General features: G+C 46.3%; 1 protein-coding gene across 2 annotated transcripts in view; it reads left to right on the top strand.

Annotated features, from left to right (window-relative positions):
- Nucleotides 1-3349: 3349 nt before the first annotated feature.
- The window catches only part of KPNA3 (karyopherin subunit alpha 3), a 54503-nt gene continuing 46708 nt past the window's right edge, over nt 3350-11144 (top strand). Inside the window, exon 1 of one of the 2 annotated variants that reach the window (XM_086771875.1) lies at nt 3350-3520. In XM_086771875.1, the coding sequence (XP_086628001.1) occupies nt 3437-3520 (84 nt within the window). In that variant the 5' untranslated portion in view covers nt 3350-3436. The remainder of the gene's footprint in view (nt 3521-11144) is intronic. The other variant, XM_086771873.1, reaches the window with a different exon arrangement.

The raw sequence follows: 11144 nt of genomic DNA, 5'->3' as shown, positions 1-11144 counted from the left end.
TGATCCCTCTTCGAGGGACTGCCAGCAAGAGCATGACTCAGGTTCATTACATTTATTTTACATGCTGGTTTTCTTGCTGCTGTATTGTCTGGTGGATATAGACAAAATCACTGACAGCAAAAGAGCAAGTGACTGGCTACCACGAGGTCAGGGGCCTCTGACTCTGGAGCTGCAGGTGAGTTCCTGAGCTGATCACGCACACTTCCCAAAATATGGCAATATCACCTGCTGGGTTAATTTTGTGTTGCTCAAGCCAACAGGTCATCCCAGAAACAAGCACAGATCAACTCTGTTCAGTAATGGGTCACTCAAAGAGCTGTTATTGTCACACATCTTTGAATTACGAAAGATCTTTCCTCCCCAGAGCTCTTTAAGCTATGATGTTTATGTTGTCAGGCCACTAAAGGCACCCACAGACCTCACTGGCCCTAACCAGCCTCTTTTATTCCCTTTTACCCCTTCCTGTCACCCAGGAGCTCCATTTCAGCCCAGCCAGGACATCAGCCTGTGCATCAGGGCCAGGGCTGTGGTGGAGCCGGAGAGCAGCACCACTGCAGCATCATTGAGGCAGGGACTGACAGCCCTAGGGGGCTGAAACGGACTGTGGGGAGGCTGCCTGTGGCCAGGAAATTCTATTAGTCTGCTCATGGCCCTGACATATAGAATCATAGAATAGTTTGGGTTGGAAGGGACCTTTAAAGGCCATCTAGTCCAACCCCCCTGCAAGGAGCAGGGACATCTCCAACCAGGTCAGGTTGCTCAGAGCCCCGTCCAACCTGGCCTTGAATGTTTCCAGGGATGGGGCATCCACCACCTCTCTGGGCAACCCTATATCTTGGAAGTCTTGGTGACAATAACACGTTGATATGAAGTTCATATGGTGAGGAAGAATGACCACCTGAACCACATGGCTTGTTCAGTTTTCAAAGTAGGAAAGTACTCATTCCTTATATTTTAGTAGTGTCTATTAATTAGTATGGCAAAACGTAGTATTTGCTTAAATACATCAAAATGTTTTCTGAGTACATGCAAATTTAATTATCTAGTCAAGAGTTCCACCAAGAAGCTTTATTCAGGCAGTAAAACTAATCAAACTTCCATGTAGCTCTGTCTAAGAGGCATTCAATTCCTGAGTGTCTACTAAGACTAATGAAATGCATTATAGAAACTCTGGAAGGCTTCTATCATGGAGAGGAAAAAGATGGGAAATAAAAGATATTGTCACCATTGTATCTATAAATCCTGTCTAGTGGAATGGGTATAGATTTATGGATTGGTAAATTGAGTTGTCCCAGGCTGGAGACACTCCATTTTTTATTTGCAAGTTTTCCATTTTACTTCACAGATTGTGCTGGATGGAGCTGAAAAAAAGCTCTTTTGTTTGTGGTAATGATGAGCAACTCCTCCAGAGGATAACTGCAACGCCTCGCAGGGATGGGATCGGCATTGCTCTGGTGTCCTGCTGGGCCTCAGTAAGCCACAGATGGCAACTATGGCCACTTTTCTTCATGGGCAAAATAAACTTCTCAGCTATTGAATCTGCTTTAGAAGCTCTCTTGAAGACATGTGGACAGCTGGATCCAATTCCCCTTCAAAAGAGCAAGTGTCAAGCCACCTTGGACATTAGCAATCTTGACAGACCGTCACATTGGTCACACCATTTGGGCGTTGCCTGCTCCTGGCTCCTTCTTCTCTTCCATTGCTGGCAATAATGGTGCAGCACACCCAGACAAAGCCATTGGGAAAAGGCCCTGAGGAATGAGCATCGGGAGCCAAAACTACCTGGGTACGAGAGGGATGGAGATGCTACACTGATCTCTCAGATAGGAACATTTGGCATGCAGCTGAACAGCAGTGAAGAAGAGCATTAGTCTTCCAGATTTTTATTCATCTCCATCAGGCTGCAAGCCTTATTTTGCCAGAACTGTGAGATACAAGTTACAGTCATTTGAATGATACAAAGAGGGGCTGGGGGAAGGCAATTAAAAAGCTGAGCTGTCAATTAGAGGGAGAGATTCTGAAAGAGGTCTGTGAAAAGCTTATATATAGCTTTAAAGGTCTGTTGCAGAACCTGATGTGGTATAAGATGAGCTAGATATGAATGTTACATGTTTTTGTTATTTTGGGGTTTTGGTTTTCTCGGATACTTTTCTCCTAAAGAAATAATGCTCTGCTTTATGGAAGGCGTTAGATCACTGCTCACCACCATCTACAATTACCGTACATCACCCCCACACATCCTCTTTTCTAGCCTGGGAATACGAGGTGCAGCTTTGCGGCGCTGTATTCAACCCAACCTGCTGTGCCCAGGCTGCTGTCGCCCCGAACGTCCTGGGTCTGTTTGCAGCGTACACAACTACCGCCACGGCTACACTAACGGCTTGGGAAGGGGTTGCAGTAATTGTGACAATTTGGGGACAATTAGTTGGACTGGCAGAGGCTGTTTGTGCTCGGCGTTAGGTGTGACACCCTGAGGACGCCCGCAGCTGCTGAGTGCACGCGTGGTGATGAAGGGCGCGCTCGCAAAGGGCTGGATGTGCTTTCCAGGTAGGGCTCGCTTGCACGGCGTGGGAGCTGAAGGAGACTCAAGGCTTCCCAAAACATCTGGATTTGCCAGATGCTCGCTGCGCAGCATTCCCCAGGCCACCTACAGCGAGGTGCGTGCAGTTCCTGGGAGCAGGAGGTGCAGAGCGGACCGCTGGCACACCCCAGCCTGGCAGAGCCGCCCAAGGCTGGGTTTGCGGGTGAGCCATGCCAGGGAGGTCACCACAGGGTGCACTTTAGGGGACAAAACCGCACCTAACAAGGGCGCGGGGGCTCAGGGACTTGCTCGGAAACCCGGCCGGCCCTGAGTCCACCGCAGCCCCCCTGTCAGGGCTGTTTCCGACGGGGCAGGCGGGGCCCTGGGCCTCCTCAGCAGCACGATGCCACGGAGGAACGTTGTGCGCACCACCGCCAGGCCCTGCCTGCCGCCCTCCGCCTTTCCCGCGGCCCGGCAACGTTCAGCGTTGAGCTGAAAACCCGTCAGCCGGGCCCGCGCACACCCCGCGCCGAGGGGCGCGTCCCCGCCCGCCCTGCAGGGCGCGCTCCCGCCCGCTCCACGTGCGAGGCCGCCACCCGCCGGGACTACAACCCCCAGAACGCAGCGCGGGGGCGGCAGACGGGTGGAGCGCGCAGCCGCCGGCCCCGCCCCCGCCTCCCTCCTGTCGTTACGATTGGCGGAACCGGCGCGCCGCGTCACGTGCTCTTCCCGTCACTCAGCAACGGCGCGCGCGCTCCCTCCCCCCGCCTGGCGCTCGTCACGGAGCGTCCCGCTTCCCCCCGCCCCCCTCTCCTCCCCCCCCCGCCCTCCCCTCGCGCGAGCCGCCGGGAGCCGCCGCCGCCGGAGCCGCCTCGCAGGAGCTGGAAGCCGCCGCCGGGAGCAGCCGCCGCCGCCATGGCCGAGAACGCCGCCGCTGCCGCCGCCGGCCTGGAGAACCACCGCATCAAGAGCTTCAAGAACAAGGGCCGCGACGTGGAGGTAGGTGCGGGGCCGGCGGGGCCCCAGCCGGGCCCGGCCTCCGCCTCCGGCGGCCGAGAGAGGAGGGGCCGGGGCTGGGGCCGGGGCCTGGCCGCGCTTGCGGCGCCGCCGGCGGGCGGCGGGAAGGAGGCGGGGGAGCGGCCGCCTGGGGCTGGCGGCGGGGAAAACGCCCGCGGGGGTTTTTTCTTCTCCGTCATGCGGGCGCGGCCGGCGGGGGGCGGAGGAGGCGGCAGCGGCGGGGGGAAGGGTTGGCGCGGCCGGGCCGAGCGCGGCCCCGGCGTGCGGGCCCCACCGCTGCCTCCCCGGCGTGCCGGCGTGCGGGAGGGCCTGGCGGGCCCGGCGGCGGTGCGCGGGCAGGGCCGGCAGGCAGCGGGATACAGCATCACCCCCCCACCTCCCCGCCCCGCGTCCCCTCCGTCCGCAGCGCCCCTTTCCCCTGCCCCCCTCCCCGCGCTCCTTCCCCCGTGCTCGGCGGGATCGGGGCTCGGATGGGGCGGACAATGGTGCCGGCTGCCTTTTGTGCCGGCGCCTCTGGGCGGTGATAGCCCTTCCGCCGGGGCCAGGGGCTGCCCTGCCCGGCCTCCCCTGCCCCGCTCTGCCGCTGCCGCGCACGGAGGCCGGTGCTGGTGGCCGGAGCCGCTCCCACGCTCTGTTCCGCCTTTTTACGGTGATTTTGCTCCCTGTACTGCCTTAAATCAATCTTTTTCTTTTATTTTCTTTTTTTTTTTTTTTTTTTAAATCCTGCTAGGCACATAAGTAATCGTCTGCTGGGCGTCTCCATCTAAATCGGGAAGGAGTGTGTGGAGCTTACTAAGGCTCATGGGGCAGTAATTTATTCCCCCGAATTTGAGAGACGCTGGGTGATTAGAAGCTTATTCCCTGGAGGTATTCCGAAGGTCTTCTCAATCTGTGTGTCAGTACCGGGGACGTCTTCAATTCTAATGGCGATTGAAAAGGGAGGAAATCCCAAATTTTGTGTTTAAGTTTCTGTGATAGGAAAAGGAGGAGGAGGGAGTTGTTCTGAAATTAGGCTGAGATTGAAATCGGATTAGGATTGGCTAGAGTGAAAACCTAAATATGTGTCAGATTACTTTGACTTCACCTGAGGGTGTTTTCCATGTTTCTGTTGATTTTATCACTTAAATTCACTTCTGTAATCAATAGGGCTGGAATTTTAGTCCTTTGAAAGCACGTTTTATATTTTATCACAATTCACAGCTCTACTGCTATTGTTTGGGTGGAGACAATTTTATGCAGGTCAGGCTTAGCAGCAGCAGTGTCTTTAAGATGACATTCACGGTGTAAACTAATCTTTATCTTATTTTTTGTTTAACTGGGTGACAGTGAATCTTTCTCACAGAAAATATTGTATGTAAAGAGTATGATAACTTCAACACTTGTGGCTAACATTAGTAAATGTTAGAAAGTAACTAAAAATTGCCCATCCTTCTGTTTAGCAGTTGCTTTTCAGGGTAAGGAGGGGGCGTGGTGGGTTTCTTTTTTCCCCTTCTCATCCAGTGAGACTCTTCCTGCTGCTTCTCATTCATTTTGTCCTTGTCTCATCTCCCTGTATTGGTTACTGGCTTTGTTGCTGCTTTCCCAGTCACTGGCCTGAATCCATCAGAGCTCTAAACAGGGAAAGGTTAGGTATGTTGGTGCCTAGCGTGAACTGATCTGTCATCCATACTTGCTTACATTATAGCATGCCCGAGACTAGGGGAATTAAATATCTGCTGCTGTGGGGGAGAGAAGGGACTTGACTGCCTAAGCTTTACTGAAATTAGTTATACCAGACCAGCTAAGGTAGCTTAGCTCTCATTTCTTCCTGAAGGGGAGTAATTATTTTGGAATAGGGTATTTGCTGTTATGGAGGAATATATCCTCTAGGGTTATCTTCCACTGTGCTGACTGACTTCCTTTTGAGGCTGAGCCTAACTGTTTGGCAGATAGCTCCAACAATGTTAATGTGGTTAAAGCTTTTTGAAAACGGTTAAAATCTAAGAAGCATATTTCTTTTGGTGGCAAGAAACAGATGAAATGCAGAAGTATATAGAAGTTGTATACCCATGGAGATAGGCTAAAATGAAATTTAGATTCATTTAAAGGACTGCAAAAGATTGGAAATGTGTCAGCGTTTTTCAAAACAACTTAGTTTTTGTTAAATGTCTTAAATTTTCTACTACACCTCCTTTATGACTCTTTTCTGATCGTGGTACTTAATTAAAAGTTCATGTTGGAAGTATCCTTCCAAGTAAACTTTATCTAACTTAAGTCTCTAGAAGTGAAACAGTGTGAGTTAAGTTTATAGTGGAAAATGAAGGAGCACAGCAGTGCTATATAATTGCAGTTATGTATTGTACTTCTCTTGAGATACTGCTGCACAGACTGACCTGCTGATTGGACAGTTTGTCTGTATTTGATAAAAGTTATCAGTTCTTCACAAAATGTTTCTTTTCTAAATAAAAAATTACATGTAATTCCCAACTGTCAGCAATTAAATACACTTGTTTTAGTCCCTGTGCTGCAATAAGGAGTTTTACATAGAGATCCTGTACTTAACTTTGGAAACCAGGAGGCATCAGTGCTATTATTGGCATTGATCTACATCTGCACATTTTGTCAGATCCACCAGTGAGAAAAGAAGTGGTTAAGGTGGTGGAGTAATAAATCATTGGTCTGATATCTAGATGATATCTGCTGGAAAATCTAAAATACTCAAAGCTGAACACTCTCAAGTTCAATTTGAAAACAGTGGTGTTTGAGTCACCTTCTGCCTGGAGACAGTCACTGCCTTTGAACTCATCAGGCTTGAATACATTCTTTAGTCTTCCTTTGGCCTCTAATAAATACTGATGAGTTATTATTGATCCCCTCTGGGTCCAGACTCTTCTGGCAGACCAGAATACTTACTCCTTTAATTTGTAGTTAACTCATATTTTATTACTGCGTTTGCTAGGCCATATAGTTTGCTTTTTGTTAATTCAGCTTTAAGGGGAACAAAAGATGAGTAAGTACTTTTGGTTTATGTTAAGATAGACCTCAGTACCCCATGAACTTCTCGCTATGCCGTTGAGCAGAAGTCAAAGCTTCTGAATCCTTCACCTGCACAGGTTCAATCTACTTTTCCTAGTTTCAGGTTTGGGTGGAGTTTTCTTACCTTTTTGTTGTCTTCCTCTGTTAAGGAGGTAGAGTTGTATATATACAGGATTTTGAGGTATTAATACTTCTAAAAGTATTTAGCCGCCCAAAGGGTTAATAGCAAAATCAAATGCCAGAAACGAAGCATTACTCACTTAATATGAGTTTGTGTTCTTGCTTTTATTAGTGAGACTCTTCTATTTTTATAGGTACTGACATGTGATTAGCAGTGGACAGAGCTAACTTGAACCGGCAGAGCTAAGTGATAAGGAGCCAAGACACAGTGACTTCGTCTGGACAAATAGCTGCCAGAACAGTTTCTCCTCACAACCTTCTCAATATTATATTCTCCAGATATGTGAAAAGGCTTTTTAAATTGTCCCATATACTAGGAGAAAGCTTTCCTGTGTTGATCATAGGCATGCTGTCTTAAGTCTCAGTGGGTTTGTTCTAAATGTATGACATTGATTATTCCAATACAACTGAGGCTTTACAGGACAAGATTAAACAGTTGTAATCACTTAATTTGTAATACCCCTGGTAATGGCTGCGTTTATTTGTTTATATTGAGATCTAAGCTAACCTAGCTTTTAGAAAACCTAATTTGAACCTTCTGATTTTTCTGTTTGCAGTTCTTCAGCTTCATTCTTTGCCTAGTGACATCCTTCTTAGACTTTTTTTTTTTTTTAGTTTTGCACCTTACTAGACCAGAAGTGTTTCTTATTCTTTATTACAATAGCAGGCACCAATATGTTGGCTCACTCTTCTGATATTTAAGATGACAGATCAAACAATTCAGCCAATTTCTTTTTGTTGGGGTTAGTCAGCATCCCTGACTAAAACTGAGGAAAAATTCTTGATGACCGGAGATGTTATAATTTTTAGGGCCGTCTGCATGACTTTCTGTTACTTTTGTGTGTGGTGCAATGAGACTATATGGTCATGTAATTAGCAAAATGCATACAGCATCAAAAGTGAAGCTCCATGTGCACTCATTTAAAAAAAGAAAGCGAAAAAAAACCCCCACAACTAGTGAGGAGTTAGTGCGTTATAATCTAAGTAACTTTCTATAAAAACACTTTAATGACTGGGATTAAAATTTTTTTTGTGCATACTTGTCATATCCCTAATCACAAGTCAAAAGAACACAAGTCCTTGAACTTCTTTTGCTTAGGCCATAGGATTAACCTCCTGAAATTTGTTGAAGGTTATTTATCAAAAGGAGACATAGCCACTCTGTTATCTTTCACCTACTCCTGCTTTATTTGATTTTAAGCTTCAAAGGCCCTAGCCACTGATGTCTCTTTCCCAGGCACAGTTTTTTGGGACTAATTCTATCACCTTTTGGTCTGTGTCATCTTTGAGTCTAGGGACTTTGAAGGATCCATTTTTATTCTGTACCTTCAGCATCCCGACCCCAGATGAGGCAGAGGACAAAACTGGGCTTAGCCTGGATATCCATCGTCAACTCTGACAGTTTCAGTGTATTTACTGTTGCTGCTTTGCTAATAGTGTGGATCTGGTTCTTGAGGATGCTTGAATTTATTCACATTTTTCTGTTGTGTTGCCATGATTATTTTTTTTTTGCAAGCAGAGGAATATTGTTCTGGCGAGGCCAAATCTGTACAGTCTCTGGGCATCTAAAAAAGGTACAGATTGACTTAAAGCCGTGTTCCTGTCAAATGTCAAGGGCTTATTGCAGTGGAGGTACCATAGCTGTGCAGTGTTAACGAATGAGCCAACATGCTGCTACCAGCTCATTCTTGATGCTGTTCTGTGCACTGACTAGTGTTTTTGCTGTCTCCCTGTACTCCCCTCAAATACTATACGTGAAGCAAATAAGGCTTGTAGCAATCCCAGAAAGCCTGTTAGTCCCAGCTACTTTACAACAACCCAGTTTCTTTCTGGAGCTCACTTTTACAGGTTGATCAGCTTTCTGCCTTTCACTTTGCTGGCACAGGAACTGATGCTAGCAAAAGAAGAGATGGGAGGGAATAGAGATGTGACAGGTGATTTAGGTTGGTTTGAGGTACTGTGGACCTACTGTCATAATAGCCTCACTGACTCAGTAGTTTAAGTGAAAACACAGGTGTCAGGTAGCGTACTGTTGGGAGGTGGATTTGATATAAGATCCAGTACTCTCACACAGAGTTTCTAAGCTCTGACTCCTGCAGCTTCTTTATTACCCTTTCAGGCCAGTATACTCTTGGGAGAATAGAGGTGTGCATGTTTGTGCCTTGGAAAGAATTATGTGGGTAGGAAGTAAGAGGTAGATGTGGGAAGCCTCCTCGGTTGCTATTGCTACAGAATTCTCCAAACTTTAGTCTGCAAGTAAATAGTACAGTGCTGGGTAATTTTTATAACTCTTGGCAGAAAACAAACACCTAATAAGTCCACTCAGGTATACTGTCTTATATTTTCCTTGTGAGGTTCAAAATCAATTGGATGCATTGCGTTTTAAAATGTTTGAAGACACAGATAACTTAAGAAGTAATTGTTTATTTCAGAAATACCTGTGAAGAAAACAATCCGGAGATGGCATCTCATGATGACCATAATCTTCATAAGCTGACTGGGATCTGTGCTTGCTGTATTGAGGCCCAATTATTGCTGTTTGTTGTTGTGATATACGAAGGCTTCACTAATCTTCCTGTAATTACGGATTTTTTTTTTTCTTCATTCTTGTGTATTTCTAACCCTATAGTGGTTGCTCTGGTATCTCTAAAGCTTCTTCTCTTAAAGGATTGATTTTTAACTTGTAAACTGTCAAAGTTGGTAGCAGTGTAACTGTCATACTAGTTTTAAGAGCTCTTTAACTATTTTTACAGAAGTTCTTTGAGGCTTTCGTAATATTTGTGCAGTTCCAGCACAAATCCAAGCAGGATGTTTTGTCCTTTAAAACTGTGTTATCTGAAAAGACAATGACTGGGGGGATGTACCAGCTACAAGCGAGTGATCAGATTTGTATTTATTGTGGGGTTGGAAGTGGAGTGAGGCATCTCATTTATAAGATTAGGCTAGAAGAAGCAATGAACTGGTTGAAGCCAATGGGACGTGTCATCAAGTAGTACAGACAAATTGCCAAGTGAACTGACTTGAAATGAAAAAGAAGTGTAAAACCTATATATTTTCCAAGGATGCGGTCTGTCAGTTGTTTCCAAAATATCCAGCTCTGTGAAACTCTGATACTGAATCGGTATTCCTGGTTACTTCTGTAACAGCAGAAGCTGTGGGTTTTACATTGCATTTCACAAAATTTGACACGGGTAGTCAAAAGAGTAGTTTCTAGTTAGTCCTACATCAGAACTGGGTGTGAACTAGTTGCAAAGCTCTTCATGTTTCTTTAGTTTTCTGCTCCCTTAGCTTCCTGAGCCAGCCCTTCACATCTGGAGAAGACCACTGCTGGCTCAGAGGTCAGTGTGAAGTGGAGGAGGTCTACCTTGTCTAGTGATATTTAACTGTTCGATTGTTACCTCTTCACAGTCAGATTGACACCACTACATCTGCTGGGGAGGCTCCATATTGTTTCTTCTGGGTCAGCTGACAGTTGTCTTGTTTCTCAGGTTAAGCAAATGTTACAGTCCGTCTCAAACTTGATTTGGTGTGTATGTTTAATAAATACAGCAAGTACCAAATAGGAATATATACTATAGGAATGGCTGCAGAACAGGAAACAAAATTAAATATCTTCCACATTCAAACACCTGTTACTGAATTAGTCTCCCTCATATTCTGTCATGTCTGGCCAGCTGAGGATCTCTTCTTGTGCATTTTTAACCTTGCTTATTGTCAGATTCAGTAACAGGTGGACTTTGGAGGTAGTGATGGAATAGGTGAATTGCAAAATCAACTTGGAGAGATGGCTTCATCATAGTTTGACTTGTTAGCCTTAATGGACATGTATTTTAATGAGTGCTCAAGCCTCATGGCAAACTTGATAATATGGAACATAGTCAAAGCTTTCTTGCATGAGGAGAAGGTGATTAGAAGGTGGTCAGACAGGGTGCTAGGATGACTTGTGGCCAGGTTTTCAGAGATGCGGTAGGGGATTTCTGGCCAGGTGCGGTATGAGATTTCAGGTTTGCAGTTCTCAGAATGTCTTAGTCCTTGCCTTAGTCAACTACGGTGTAAATCAGCAAGTTGATGGAGTTATGCAGAGAGACATTGTGGAGATATCCCTTCCAAGTAGGCTAAGGTCACCCTAACCAGCAGATACTGGCTTTGCATGCAGCTTTTTGACATCATGATTTCTTGCTTGTTTTCTTGCACATGAATGTTAGATGCAAAGTCAGGGTTGTGATTACTCTGCACCAAAAATCTGACTTGCAGCCAGATATAGAAGGCTTTCCACATCAAGAGAGAATCCTGAAATGAGAGCACCCTGCTAAGAGACAGCAGGATCCTGTTAACCACTGTTTGTCAGGCATGCAAGAAGAACGTAGGCTGGTAATGGGCAGTGTTCATAACGTTGAACAAACAGTAATGA

The sequence above is a fragment of the Chlamydotis macqueenii genome, chromosome 1 (assembly GCF_036417535.1).
Source record: "Chlamydotis macqueenii isolate bChlMac1 chromosome 1, bChlMac1.mat, whole genome shotgun sequence".
Taxonomy (NCBI): Eukaryota; Metazoa; Chordata; class Aves; order Otidiformes; family Otididae; genus Chlamydotis; species Chlamydotis macqueenii.
The sequence above is the reverse complement of the archived record's forward strand: the minus strand, read 5'-3'. Positions and strand labels throughout refer to the sequence as shown.